At 32.0% G+C, this 15659-nt stretch overlaps 2 protein-coding genes across 3 annotated transcripts in view; both read right to left on the bottom strand.

Annotated features, from left to right (window-relative positions):
* Nucleotides 1–241: 241 nt before the first annotated feature.
* The window catches only part of LOC126888794 (BLOC-2 complex member HPS5 homolog), a 32313-nt gene continuing 16895 nt past the window's right edge, over nucleotides 242–15659 (bottom strand). The window contains exon 5 of one of the 2 annotated variants that reach the window (XM_050657167.1): nucleotides 242–2308. In XM_050657167.1, coding sequence (XP_050513124.1) covers nucleotides 2078–2308 — 231 coding nt within the window. In that variant the 3' untranslated portion in view covers nucleotides 242–2077. Of the gene's footprint in view, nucleotides 2309–12178; nucleotides 12314–15659 lie in introns of those variants that run through there. The other variant, XM_050657168.1, reaches the window with a different exon arrangement.
* Nucleotides 6076–12280, bottom strand: LOC126888795 (uncharacterized). The gene is made up of 2 exons (XM_050657169.1): nucleotides 11796–12280; nucleotides 6076–7506 (listed from the first exon to the last, which is right to left on the bottom strand). The coding sequence occupies exons 1-2, from the start codon at nucleotides 12264–12266 to the stop codon at nucleotides 6889–6891; spliced, it is 1089 nt and encodes a 362-aa protein (XP_050513126.1). The 5' UTR covers nucleotides 12267–12280; the 3' UTR covers nucleotides 6076–6888.

Genomic DNA, 15659 nt, shown 5'->3' with positions numbered 1-15659 from the left:
TTTTTCTGGAAAGATGAATGGAACTTGGCCTAATAGTTACGAAAACTTGTAATCTTAGCCCGTTTCAAAAATTACAGTCTTTCAATTGCCACCAAATAAAATAAATAATATATAATGTAATAATAAATAAAAAAAACAATAGCAATAATATTAATGTGTTTTATGCATAAAACTTATTTTGCTAACAATAACAACCTATTTTTGTTTTTTAAAGGTATTTGAAAGAATCTAAAAAATAGAATAATTCTTAAAATGTTTATTGAGATTTATAATCATTTTGTCAAAATATCACAGAATATACAATTTTTATAATAGATACTATCCTCCTTTCAAACAATAATACATGAAAGACCCTGTTTTATCCGACAAACTATGGTATTTTAAAAGAACTTTTTCGTCATGACAAGCTTATGATTGAAACACAACAATGTATTTCAGTCATAAAATCCTTAATTTTTTTATCAAATGACAAAACCTATTGAACAATCTACTATACATACAGAAAAAAGTTCTCTTTCGTACATGTATAATCTACCAGATTTTTATCTGTTAATATGTTACAATGGTTCTTAGGTTCTAAAGTACTTTTGCCACAGTATCTTGGCACTTAGATTGCAGCTGCGCAGTGACAAAACAGTCCAGGGGCGTACGTTAAGAATTTTAAATAGGCAACCAATTAATTTTCCAACATCATTTGACAATTTTATTTTATTTATAGTGAAATTATTTTTCCATGAATAATACTGAACAATATTGGAAGAATGTCGAGCTAGATTTAGAGGAACAAATCGTTACAGACCAGTTTTTTGCACAAGGAAACTCGAGACTACTTATCACAAACTGGTGCTACATGTCTTGTTTGTACAGTTTTAAAAGTATTATGATCACACTGATTGAAATAGAATGTACCAGGTTCTAAAATATTTACACATACCTGCGAGAATGAGGTTAATGGAAAGAAGTAGTAGACCCGTCAAAATTTTTAGCCACCTTTGTAGGTGTTAATATATTGTTCAGGCACAGTGAAGGCTTACTAGGTTCTCTTCTCACATCTTACATCGTCCTAGTTTGGCATTACTTTGCGAATGTATTGAATTTGCTCGAAAAACTTTCAATTTTCAATTCCCAATGCTCCAATTATTTGTGTTAATGTGGTCAACATTCTTGCCTAGCTGCTGAAAAAGCTACTTACAAAGGTAGGGAAAGAGGCACGGTGCAAATCGGTTTGTACAGCAATGAACATCATTATCTAGCTTTACCGATAATTTTACGTACTATCTATAGAAAACAAGAAAAGAGTTGTGCATGCTTTAAAAAGTAGAAGACAAGACTAAGGACCTTGGTCTGGAGGATCTTAGATGGCTTGTGTATAAGTACATATTATAAAGACTTGATGAGACTGGAAACAATATACCAGGTATAAGCTCTTTAGCATGAAATTGATAAAATTACTCAAAATGACTTTCAGAGAATGAAGTAGGAAGGAGAGGATTTAGAACTGCGGATTCCTGGAAAGGGTAGGAGAGGAAGACCTGGGAGAGACCCTTAGGCAGGACATATCGATAAAGGGGATTGATATTGTAATGACGCAAGATAGAAACTTACAGAGAAATACAATAAGGGAAGCCGGATAAAGTCAATGAGAATGATGATGAGTACATGGAGAGAAAAGACTGGTGTATTGTTTCTCTATATACCTGACACGTATTTTTCACTGTTCTACTATACTTCATGTAGCATACTTTGATCACTAAACTTGATATCGTTGCCCCTTTAAAATTTATAATTTTCCCGCAATTTTATAATCTTTAAACTTTCACTAAACATCCTAGATACACATTTATAGAATGCTATTGTTAAATGTGAACCTATCACTGAAATAACTTACCGGTAGTGATATAAAAAGTATTTTTCAAAAATCCAATTGAAATTCTATTGACTGAAAATATTTAAAATAATCTTAATTTAATGACTTTAGACATACGACACCACTGTCAAATAAACAAAAATCTTCTATTCGAATCTTTTGTCTGTTCTAACTAATATTTTTGGACTTAGCTATAACTCTTACAGACATCTAACTGTTGGTATCTTCTACACAATACTTACAAATGCTACTGTGACTTTTAAAACAGACCTGATGGTAGTAATGCCCGCAAACGCAATGTTTGACCTCTCGCAGAACTGGATTGCTTATAGATATTTGACAATAGGAACATTTTATGTTGGAATCGGGTGTAATACTCTTGTGTGGCGATTGCAGGCCGGAATGTTGCTTTTGCAGGAATTGTTCTAAGCAGTCTCCAAGCTATAAAAGAAAATTCGTGTCAAATGAGTCATTATTGCATTATAGTAGGGGAGGAAAGTATGCTAAATGTGCAGTTACTCGAGCGTTATAGGGACCTATTGGGTTGTGAAGATTAGGTCCTAAAACAAAAAAAAGTTAAGTAAAGTTTTCCATTTAAGTGGGGACTTTCCATTTTTTAATTTAACTTTCCATTTCCAACAATCGTTTTTTCCGATTATAACACCATCTATCCATTATTCGAAAAAGATAATGTGTGTGTACTTTGTACGCACGTAAGAAGTTATACTTCTATTATATAATTTCAACGAAATAAATATACTTCACGTTATTTGTATTTTATTTAAATATTAAACTAACTTTCTTAGCTACCACTTTTAAAAAAATTTTATTAAAACGATACCAAAAATTAAAAAAAAAGAACATGAATCGTCCGGGATTTGAACCCGGGACCTCTCGATCTCTGGTCCAATGCTCTACCAACCAAGCTATCAAGCCCCTTATAAGTGACGTCTCGGATATAATTACACATCACGGTGACAAATAGATCAAGTGAAGTATAAAAATGTTATAATAGATACTTTATTATCTTACTTCCGAGGAAGACAAATCTAAAGACACAAAAATTATAATAAATAATACATTTACTAAAAACACTAATATATCCTTTTAATGACTTATTTGCGCTGACAGCGCTGATACATACATATCTTGAAAGATTAGCAACGAACTACATACTGTCTGTGTGCGCATGCGCCCGGGATTATAAAATTTCACTCTCGATCGTAAAGAAGTAAAATGTTTCGAATAAAAGTTACTTATTTTTACGTAAGAAATCCAAATCTGCAATAAAAAATGGGGGCTCCTATTTATTATTTTAAAGTAACCCCCCTCCCCACCTCCGTGGGGGTCGTGTTTGGTGTCATTCGATAGATGTTTGAAAAATATTGAATACGTGTATTTTGCAGGTCGTGTTTAGTGGCATTTGATAGATTTTTAAAAAATATAGAAAACATATTTTTTAGTTCTTCGATATGACGTTTATTTCTCGAAATATTCGCTTTTTCTTGTGAAACTTTGTGACTCACCCATTTCCTTAAGATTTTTGAAATATACACTATTCTGCATGTACTAAACTTGCCTTATTTTATCTGACGATTTGAAGTTTTTTTATGGACATTTTTTTTCGGATTTTATGGTAGGGGTACATTTACAGGGTACAAGGTTTTTCCCCATGTGATAATCTGACGCACTCGAATAACTGCAAAAATTCCCGCTTGGGCTCCCCTACCATTATAAATCAAGCTTTTGAGAGATATTTGTTATTAAAAACAATATTGTTCACTTATATGACTTTTTCTACTCACTTAATCAAGTATGACTACAAAAAGTTAAAGTTTATTGAAGATTTTACTTTTTTATTTGATGGTTTCATCTTATTTACTCAGTTATAGTCATAATCGAAAATAAAGGGTGATAGCTGAACTCTAAAAACATTTTTTTTACTTTATGTACTTACGCTAACAATGTGGCTTGATCATAATAACTTCTTGGTAAGGTCTTCATTTAAATTAGATTTCTAAGAATTAGATTATACGATCCTAATTTATTTAATTCTCTTTTTGTTAGCGTCCATGTTTCGCTTCCATACGCGACTGCTGGTCGTATTGTGGTCTTATACATACAGGGTGTTTGGTAAAGAATGGGCCATAGCTTAACCTCAGGTTCCTGAGGTTAAAATAGGCCGATTTAAGCTAACTTACCTTAGTACAAAGTTTATATCTGGTTTTTTGTACCCCGTGAGAGAAGTTTTGACTTCATTAAATGTAGCATTGCAAAGAAAGATCTGTTTACCGCCATTATTCGCGTTTCAACTTTTCGTTTGATTTTTTTGTCATTGGTGGTTGTTGCTCCTAGATATTTAAATTCTTTAACCACTTCGAAGTTATGATCGTTTATAGTAATATTTTACCTTATTAACCGTCGTTCTTGAAACGATCATTTTAAGTATCCCCGAAGGAAAAATCAAGTGGTGTAAGATCTGGGGATCTTGGGGGAAGATCCAATATCTGTTTTGCCGATTTACTGTTCCATATTGTTAAGGCTATGGGTACATAATTCGCAAATATTTTACGTGTATCCCTACTTTTTCTGTCTTTACACGGCAAATTACGTGTAGTAAAATTCACACTGGTATGGATATGTAAACATTACTAGAATGTCATTCTACTTGAAAATGTCATCATTAATTTAAAGAGATGGGTTTTGAATGTTCTTGGATAACTGTTATTTTTATAATTGCAAATTATTAATTCAGTTAATAAATGTGATAATTTTTTCACTAACTATGTATTCAGTGATTGTAATAATTTATTTGTACAACAAAGACTAATACTCAATCGAGAAAAGAGGAAAAGGTGTCAAAGTGATTTTTTAATAATGTATTGTTATGGAACGCTTAAAATTTTGAACATCTTTGAACATTTTGAACTAACAAAATACTTGGATCACAGAATATATTATCCTGATGTATTCTCTGCTTGGATAATCCACAAATAATACACAATAAATAACTTTTTATTATTAAGTTCACATCTTAAATCAATTATTTATCAAATACACTATATATCAATAATATTTAATCAATAACTCAACATATTCCCGATGCAATGTCAAATATTTAAAATTGTCACTGATTGTCAGTGTCTGACTGACAATATATGCTGACAATATTATATTCGGCTGAGTGCGTTGTAAGACAAAGATAGGTTTGGAAAATATTACCACGACATTGTGTTCATTTTTTTCAAATCCTGAAAAAACCAATAAATATTTTTGAAAAATTTAAACGCAGAATGAAAGACTAAATTATTACCGAGGGCCGAAAGTCCCTTATAGTAAATAAAAAGTTTATTTTGAATGATATATTTGAAATTAAAAATCACACTAAATTTTCTCTTAGTTTTTCACCCCCGTAACTTATTAAAATAAACATTATAGAAGTTATCAGGGACTTTCGGCCCTCGCTAATAACGTAATCTTTCATTCTGCGTTTAAATTTTTCAAAAATACTTATTAGTTTTCTCAGGATTCGAAAAAAATAAATCCCCATTTGAATAGCATTGCAGCCAAAAATACGTACCGATCCTCTTAATAAAAAGTGTATTTTGCTTACATAATTCTTGCATTATTTCGCAAAACTGCATTCGGCGATCTGGATCATCTTCATTGATGTCCTGGATATTACAAATTGTATTCAGACATATCCTTTTTAGAACAGACCTTTTAGACTTGTTTAGATCAGCTGCAATTTGCCTTGAGTTAATTTAGCCTTTTAGTTAATTTTGAGCATCTAAGAACAGATGCTTGTCAACGGCTAACAAAACAGATGGGAGCCAGATACTATAGTAACAGATGTTTTATGAGTTTTTTCATTGGTTCCACGGAGGCTATCGGTGTTGCTATTTTGCACAACGATGTGATTTATTTTGGCCAGTTCTTATTAATTGCTGGAGTAACTTCCTACAGGATATACTTAAGATTGGAGATGGCATGTAAGAGCGTTTACACACCTGTTTGTGTGTGTTGGTTTGCAGTACAAGAATAATATGTCCTACACTTGTAAGTATCTCGTTCACGTTTCTTATCCATATTTTTAGTTTTTGGCTTGCCTTTTGTAGATCATGTAGAGGTTTTTACAACCGGAGATGCAAAAATCACTCGCTGGTGACAACCTCAAAACGAATCCGGTTTTGAAATTATAAAGAAAGGATAACAACTGATTTATTTAAAATAACAAGCAAGAATACAATATTCTACATGTAACCTTAAAATATTTTACAAATTTTTACAATATAGTTATCATGTTAAATGAATGAAATTATACGGTTAAAGAATTACATATTTTTAAAAACTTAACTTTGAGAAAACATCTTTGGATGGAACTAGCAGATCCATCTAATGCATAGCAGACACCTCAGTTAGATCCACATGTAGGGACCATCCCTTAGTTGACGAAATACTCTCTGGCTGTGTTTATATACACACAAACATAATTGTTGTATAATTTGAAAAATGTTGATCCACAAATAGGAACTGTGGCAAAAAACTTGGAAGCTGAAAATGATTGGAGCGCCCACCTTATTCTCCCGATTTGACTCCCTGTGACTTTTTTTGTTTTCTAAGGTAAAATAGAAATTTGACAGTATGAAGCAGTGAAACTAAGAGCGGCGGAATTGTTATAAGAAAGGGATAAATTTTGTAATATAATTGGTGATCAATACAATCAGCATCAGTCAGTTATCATCAGTCAATAGCATCAGTTCAGTTATTTAATTGCCACACCTTTTAATCTTTAACTAAATCAATATTGAATTAAATATTATAAACCCACATAGATGTCACAGAATAACCAACAATACGAAATCAAATACCTTCGTTTGTTGTATAAAACAAATGTACCTAGGTATTTATTATTTTAAACAAATTGTACAAGGCTGCTATATAAAAAAATAGTCAACCTCTAATTCTTAATTAATATTATATACGTATATTAATATACGATACCAATTTTGTTTCAGTTGTTAATGAGTTAGTTGAAAATTAACTGCTTGGTCGCTTATAAGCGACATCCTTTCCAGATGATCAATTTCATCTTGAGTTGCAGCCCGAATACTGACAGCCTTTAGAATATTGTAGCCGATCATGCTGCCCACACATCTTACCGTCATACCCAAATGGAAATCATCCAAATCAATTTGAGTGAAAACGTAGTAGACAACTTGTAAGACAGGACCCTTTATATTTCTCACAAGCATAATCTTCTGAGTCTTGATGGTGCCTTCTTGAAGACAAACCATGGTAGCTATGACTTCGTAAAGACAAAGAGAAAACCGGTCCTGGAGCAGCATGTTCCAGTGTATGACTTTCTCTACGGGTCCGGTGAAGATAAATTGTTTGCCTGCTGTTGTAGTATCAGTTTTACTTGATCCGGCAGTGGGAACCATTTCCATAGTTCTATTCATACCTGAGGTTATAGTATTATTGAGCATGTTTGGATTGGAGACCGTTTCGTTTAAGTTTTTCTTTTCGTTTAGGTCAAATCTATACGTTTTCCTTCTTTGTCCATCGGTAGTACCAATGTTATTGATTTGAAAATTCCTTGTAGTTACTGGAGGATCGGCATTATGGTCTTGTTCCACCTAATAAAAAATAATGTTATATGTCTGCTTAAATCTTCTGATCGTCAAATAAAAGTGACAAAGCAAAATATTTGAAAATATATGAATCATAAAAACCAAGCATAGGAAAGATCTTCAAGCAATAATTCAATCAAATGTTCTGAAGAAGTTTATCTATACTAAATTCACATTCAAGATGCAGTAGAAATAAACAAACCAAGACACGTTAAATGCTACTAAGAGCACACCCGAATCATAATTTACAATGTATAAACTTTGGAAATGATGATTTGGGATTTACAATGTATATACATTGTAAATTATGATTCAGCAGTGCTCCTATTAGTGATGTTGATTATAGTTACTTTCGAGTATTCGTTACAAATCGTTACTTTTGTATAAAGTAATAATTTACAGTATTCGTTACTTGATTACTATGATTACTTTTGTATTTGAGTACCGGTAATCATATCGAGAATCGTATTTCTCAGTAGGTAGGTATTTTGTATAGGTATTCCGATATAATAACGACCTTACTTAGTTACTTTTTCAACATCGATAGCTCCTAGTAACATTTAGCGTCTGTTGGTTTGCTTATTTCTACTGCATCTTGATTGTAAATTTAGTATAGTGACTATTTTAATTATATACAATCAAAAAGTTCATGAAACAGTAAATAAAAGACAGGACCAACAATGATGTACCAAACTGAATGTTAGGTGGAAATGAGAATGCTTAGATGGAGGAGTGGAATGGCAAAAAGAGGATAAAATTAAGAATGAGTATGACTCTTAGTGATTCTGGCCAATAAATTCAAGAAGTAGGGATTATTGTATACATTTAGATACAACTACCTTCACCTAAATTTGTAAATTAATATTGTCAGACAAAAGTACTAACAGTTTAAAAAAGACAAAAAGTGCGATTTTCGAAAAACTGGCTATTTTTGAAGAGTATAAATATAGCTTTGAATATACTAGAAAGATTTTAATTTACAACGTCTCGTTTGAAAGTTATTTAAAAACCATTTTTTTGCCGATTTCTACATTTTTTTTTCTTCGTTTAGTTAAATTTTGACAATTATTAGTTGAAAATCATAAAATTTTTGTAACTTTTCTTTTCGTTCTTCTTAACCTATAAAATGCAACGTATCTATTACGGTTTTGCAAAGTATTTCATCAAAGAGTTGACATTATAACAAGAAACATGAGACCTTGCGTGCTAAAATCGGTCCACTAGACTCAGAGATACAACTCTTCAAATACAGTGTAAAAACGGCTATTTTTAACCCTTTCGATTAGTATGATCATTGATTATAGACTAATCAATGGTATGATACAGTTGATCCAAAAGATGGCATAACCCAGACATCCAAAGTGAAAGTTATCCTCCAACACCAAATTGTTCTGTATGTTCCACATAATGTTCAGAAAAAAGTCACACCATTTTGAGCGTCGGGTTTGGGTGGGAGAGGGGGAAGAAATCGGTAAATTCGTAGTTTTTATGATTTTCGTCAATATTTCTAAAACTATGCGGTTTAGCATGAACAACCTTCTATACAAAAATGTTCTACATTAAATTTGAAATAAAAAAGGCTCTATGCATAATCCTAAAATGAACGGTTCCAAAGTTAGTACGGAGGTAGTATAGTATAATTGGTCCAAAAAAAGGCCTAACCCAGACATCCAAAGTAAAAGTTTTCCTCCAACACCAAATTGTTCTATATGGTCCACATATTGTTCAGTGAAAAGGTACACCATTTTGAGCGTCCGGTTTGGGGGGGAGATGGGGGAGAAGTCGGTAAATTAGTAGTTTTTTTACGTTTTTCGTCAATATTTCTAAAACTATGCTTTAGCGTAAACAATGTTCTATACAAAAATGTTCTACATAAAATTTAAAACAAAAAAGGTCCTACACATAATTGTTATATAATCAACGGTTCCAGAGTTACGGAGGGTGAAAAGTGGAGGTTTTCGATACTTTCTATATTTTTTGGGCAATTGATGACGATTTTGGGTAGTGAGGTTGACGTTTCTTCAAGGGCTTATCACGATCATACCATCGGCCACTGAAATAGCAAATTTTATTTACAAAGCACAATCCTGTTAAAGACAACTTCTTTCATCAGTAATAATATTATAAATTGCCCAAAAAATATAAAAAGTATCGAAAACCTCCACTTTTCACCCTCCGTAACTCTGGAACCGTTGATTTTATAACAATTATGTATCGGACCTTTTTTGTTTTAAATTTTATGTAGAACATTTTTGTATAGAACATTATTTACACTAAAGCATAGTTGTAGAAATATAGACGAAAAACGTAAAAAACTACTAATTTGCCGACTTCTCTCCACCACCCCCTCAAATCGGACGCTCAAAATGGTGTAACTTTTTACTGAACAATATGTGGACCATATCATATAGAACAATCTGGTGTTGGAGGAAAACTTTTACTTTGGATGTCTGCGTTAGGCCTTTTTTTGGACCAATTATACTATACTACCTCCGTAACTTTGGAACCGTTCATTTTAGAAGGATTATGCATAGAGCCTTTTTTATTTCAAATTTAATGTAGAACATTTTTGTATAGAAGGTTGTTCATGCTAAACCGCACAGTTTTAGAAATATTGACGAAAAACGTAAAAAACTACGAATTTACCGATTTCTCCCCCCTCTCCACCCCAAACCCGACGCTCAAAATGGTGTGACTTTTTCTAAACATTATGTGGACCATATAGAATAATTTATTGTTGGAGTATAACTTTCACTTTGGATGTCTGAGTTTGGGTCTAGTATATCATACTAGAGTACGGCATATCTCAGGCCAAAGGTCGCCTAGAAGGCTAAAAAATAGCTATAGGCTACTTATCTAAGGTGCAATAATATACTAAAATTTGAAATTTGTTTAACAAGTCCAGAGAAAAACTTACTTGCGTGAAGAATAAACAAAATGTAGCACAAAAACAATGAATATACAGGGTGTAACGAAAATACAGGTCATAAATTAAATCACATATTCGGAGACCAAAAATAGTTCGATTGAACCTAATTTACCTTAGTACAAATACGCACATAAAAAAAGTTACAGCCCTTTGAAGTTACAAAATGAAAATCGATTTTTTCGAATATATCGAAAACTATTAGAGATTTTTTATTGAAAATGGACATGTGGCATTCCTATGGCAGGAACATCTTAAAAAAGAATTATAGTGAAATTTGTGCACCCCATAAAAATTTTATGGGGGTTTTGTTCCCTTAAACCCCCCCAAACTTTTGTGTACGTTCCAATTAAATTATTATTGTGACACCATTAGTTAAATTCAATATTTCTAAAACTTTTTTGCCTCTTAGTATTTTTTCGATAAGGCAGTTTTTATCGAGTTGCGGCTTCTTTTTTAATATGTTTACATAAAATTTTTATGGGGGTTTTCTTCCTTTAAACCCCCCAAATGTTTGTGTATGTTCCAATTAAACTTTTACTGCGGTACCATTAGTTAAACACAGTGTTTTTTTAAAACTTTTTTGCCTCTTTGTATTTTTTCGAGAAGGCACTTTTTATCGAGATATTACTACTTCTTTTTAATATGGTTCAAAATATACCTAAAAATGTAAATCATAAATCAATTTTCATATTATTACCAAGTCTCCATAATCGTACTTAGCCATATACAAATATGTGGTGGATTTGACAAATATTCAAAATATCTCGATAAAAACTGACTTTTCGAAAAAGTACTGAGAGGCAAAAAAGTTTTTAAAATATTGTGTTTAACTAACGGTACTACAATAATAATTAAATTGGAACGTACACAAAAGTTTGGGGGGGTTTAAAGGAACAAAACCCCCATAAAATATTTATGGGGTGTCCAAATTTCATTATAATTTTTTCTTAAGATACTACTACCATAAGAATGCCACATGTCTATTTTCAATAAAAGATCTCTAATAGCATCTAATAGTTTTCGATATATTGGAAAAAATCGATTTTCATTTTGTAACTTCAAAGGGCCGTAACTTTTTTTATGTGCACATTTGTACTAAGGTAAGTTAGGTTCAATCGAACTATTTTTTGTCCCAGATTATGTGATTCAATTTATGACCTGTATTTTTGTTACACCCTGTATATTTATACCGCTGACAAATATTTTATGTGACGACTATGGTCAGAATTTTATTGCTAAAATACGGATATAGTCTAGTTATTTTCTACACTGTATCAACAATATTTTCATTTGACTATTATAGACGACCAGAAGAATAAAATATTACTTTTATGTCAATAAATATGTTAAAATTTGTGGTACTTACCGCACTAGTTTCCATCGGCACTGAATAGTTCTGAGTCATCTTATTTGGTGGCTCTTTAAAATTACCATAATAAGGTTTATGTCTCGTAGATACATTAGTAAACTGATCTTTTTGGTTGGGTAATCTTGAAATGCCAGGCTGATTTGTAGAAGATGCGAAACTGTTGTTCTGGACGTGCCTCATTTCTTGATGATTACCTGGCAATCTTATATTTGACTGTACGATTCTGTTAGGCACAATTCTTGGATAATTAGCTGGTGCACGATTATACATATTATCATATTTTTGCGCCATTGCTGGAGCTCCTGAAGACTGATAACTCATACGGGGCACGCCGTAACTTGGTGCCACCGGCGGAGACATTTGAAATAACGGTGGAGCATATCGGGGGCGATAATTATGTCCTCCCAATTGATTAGCGTTGTGTTGCGGAAAATACTGTTGATTTACCGGCATATTCGACTGGTACATTGTTGTTTTTAGATGAATAGCTGATTTTAATTGTAACACACAAACACCTGTTGATAAACAATTTGAAAATTAAACTGTCAACAGTAGAGAAATAACAACAAGGCTGTCAACCTTTTAAACCGTCAAATTAAAAGTATTTTGACGCCTACTTTCTACTTCATAGTATTAAAATAAATGAACATCACACCACCTTTGCAAATTTAAAAGGTTATTTTAATTTTATTAAATTATTTCGTATTACTAAAGACTTATATATTTATTTATGTAATACGTTTTGTATTATTTCTTAAATGTTCATTATTATTTTAGATTGTTGTACTTAATTTACTTAAAAATAATAAATTGCAAAACATACCTACTACTGTATCTATTACCGACAACTGTCAAAATTTTAAATTCATTATTACGATGTCTAATTGGAATATTTTTTGCGTGTTTGGTTCATACGCTGGTATACGTGAGTTCGAATCCTGACAAGAAGTTTCTTTTTTATTTTTTTAATATATAAAAAACTCATTTTAATATTATTTAAGATATATAATATACGCAAAAGTGCCGAAATTTTACAATAACACGAAAATTTACACAAATAGGCAATTATAAAAATAATCATAAGATTCAAAATTAAGATTAAGATCAAAATAATTATAAAAACAAATCCGTCCCGAAATAGTTGGCAGATCTGAATCATTGAAAGCATTTGTTCACAGAAAATGTACATGAAAAGTTGGTTTATTAAGAGGCTACAGTAGCGATCAACAGGTAGCAACAAACGCGGTCCAAGATTGCGGCTGTAATTTTGAATATTTTGTCGAGATATTTGGCACACATATTTGTAATATAATAAAGAATGGCGGTACAGAGCCCGATTTGAGAAATATATTAGTATGTGGAAATTACTCTGTAATTAAATACAATATTAAAAAAACGAGCCTGTACCGCCATTAAGACGAACAAACAAATACACTTTCTTCAAATAAACTTTTTTATCCCATGCCTAGATTTTGTGCCATTTTGGACGTACTAAAATTTTTTATTTCTAACAAGAAATCGAACATATTATAACTAATAATTAATTAGGCAACATAGAGAAATTATCACTGTCATTTTGACAAACCTGCGTCAGATTTTCTCTTATCTGTTCTGTTATCTTTATCGATATCTGTTCAGTGCAGTAGTTTTCATTCATTTTAAGAATTCGTTATTGTTGTTTCATATGAAAGTAGTGTTTATTTATAGTTAATTTATTATATTTTTGTGTAATACTGCCGTGATAAGGTAAAAAGCAGTAAGTGCCAAAATAATGGTTTTGAGTTATTTGTAATTTAAGATTTTTTCTTTCACACAATTTATCATTTCTTTAATTTTAAGCAGAAAAACGTTAAAAAACCTTAATGTTAATCATCTTTTGGTGTTGAACTCTGTCAAATGCCTTTTCATGGTCGATCAAGCAAGCGTATACGTCGCAGTTTCAAACTAATATTCGCCAATATTTAACCTTATCACATTAACTGAGGCGCTAACATTTTTAGAAATATATCAATAAAAGGAGCAACATTAAATCTTCGGATTAACAAGGGTCTACACAACCTACCTCTAAATTTGGCTAAATACTTGGCGCTACATAATTTGTAGCGCCATCCCATAATCATAATGGAAATATATATAGACCGGTCACTCTAGTAGAGTATAGGTCGCTCAGGTTCATGAGCTCTTTTAATCCATTTCATGCGGTGGATTGGTCCGTATAAGCCCTCTTCATTATCCTTTATAGATTTTCGTGTTTTTTTGCTTTCTCTGTGATCTGTTTCCATTCTTTCCTATTCTGTATTTTTTCTCTCCAGCCTGTAATTTCCATATTGGATATATCCTCTCGCAGTTGATCTTCCCATCTTATTTTCGGTCTTCCTCTAGGTCTGTTTATTACTGGCGTCCAATTTGTTATCTGCCTAATTAGTTCATCCACTCCTCTTCTTTGGATGTGGCCAAACCATTTTAGCCTTTGTGCTTTAATGAATCTCACTATGTCTTCTCCTTCCATTAGATTTCTTATTTCGTGATTCATCAGAATTCGCATTTCTCCTTGATCTGTTTTAATTGGACCATGTATTCTCCTCATAATTTTTCGTTCTATTATTCTCAGTTTTTCTTCATCTATTTTTGTAAGGCACATTGCTTCTGCTCCATAGGTGATGATACTGGTCTAATTGCCGCTCTATATATCTTTATCTTTGTTTTCTTGCTCAGGTTTTTATCTTTAAGTAGCTTGTGGTATTTCCAGAATGCCCTATTCCCTGCTTTAATTCTTTCATTTATCTCTATGCTTCTTCTGTTTTGACTCCTAAGTATTTAAATATATACTATCACTCCTAAGTATTTAAAACAGTCAACCCTTTGGAATACATTATCACTTATTCATATTTCTTTTATTCTATTTATTTGGTCTTGATTTCTCGTACTTATTAAGTATTTTGTTTTTTTCTGGTTAATTATTAACCCCCTGATTTTTGCCTCTCTTGACAATGTTAGCAATGCATCTTCTAGACTTCTCTTGTCGCGGGCTATTAATCCTATTTAGGTCATCTGCATACCCTATTATTTGTGTAGAGCTTTTTTTGCGCGGTAAAATCTCCCAGTATTATTAAGATATCGTTCCTAGGAATATTTTCGCAGGTTTCTCCTAAAAGTTCATGGAATTCCATTTTATCTTGTTAATCTGCTTCCTCGGTAGGTGCGTAGCATAAAGATATATTGGCTTGTTTATTTTCGATTCTGATGTAGGAGATTCTTCCATTAATAGCTTTGAATTGTATGACTTTTTCTCTCATTCTTTTACTCACCATAAAAGCCGTTCCATTTTTCCCCTGTTTGTCTTCTCCTGAGTAATACATAGTAAAGTTTTTCTTCTTAACTGTTTCTTCATTTTTCCATCGTATCTCCTGTAGTGCTAGTAATTCTAGTTCATATTTTTTCATTTCTAAAGCAATTTCCTGCATTTTCCCTACTTTTAACATTGTCTGGATATTCCATGATCCATCTATGATGGGTTTAGTCCTTTTATTCATGTTAATTATATTCCTCTTTTTCTTGTACATTGTTTTATTATTATCATTATCCATTTCCGTAGCCGAGTCTGTTTCCACTATCCTTCGGTTTGATTCTTTCAGTTTTTTGGATTTTCTCTGTTGTTTTCATTACACTTCAGCTTTAAGTCTTTTATTATGTTATTCCATTCCCAAAGTTAAATGTCTATCCATAGTTTTTTGAAGCCCATCTTCACTTTCTTCCCTGCTTCCTTTTCCGCCTTTGCTCTTTTCTTTATTTGCTTGTGTATTCTTCGTTCTTCATAGGTTCTTTGTTCGTCGATAAATATTTTTGTACCTTTGAGGATTT

This window comes from Diabrotica virgifera, chromosome 7 (genome assembly GCF_917563875.1).
Source record: "Diabrotica virgifera virgifera chromosome 7, PGI_DIABVI_V3a".
NCBI classification, from domain to species: domain Eukaryota; kingdom Metazoa; phylum Arthropoda; class Insecta; order Coleoptera; family Chrysomelidae; genus Diabrotica; species Diabrotica virgifera.
The sequence above is the reverse complement of the archived record's forward strand: the minus strand, read 5'-3'. Positions and strand labels throughout refer to the sequence as shown.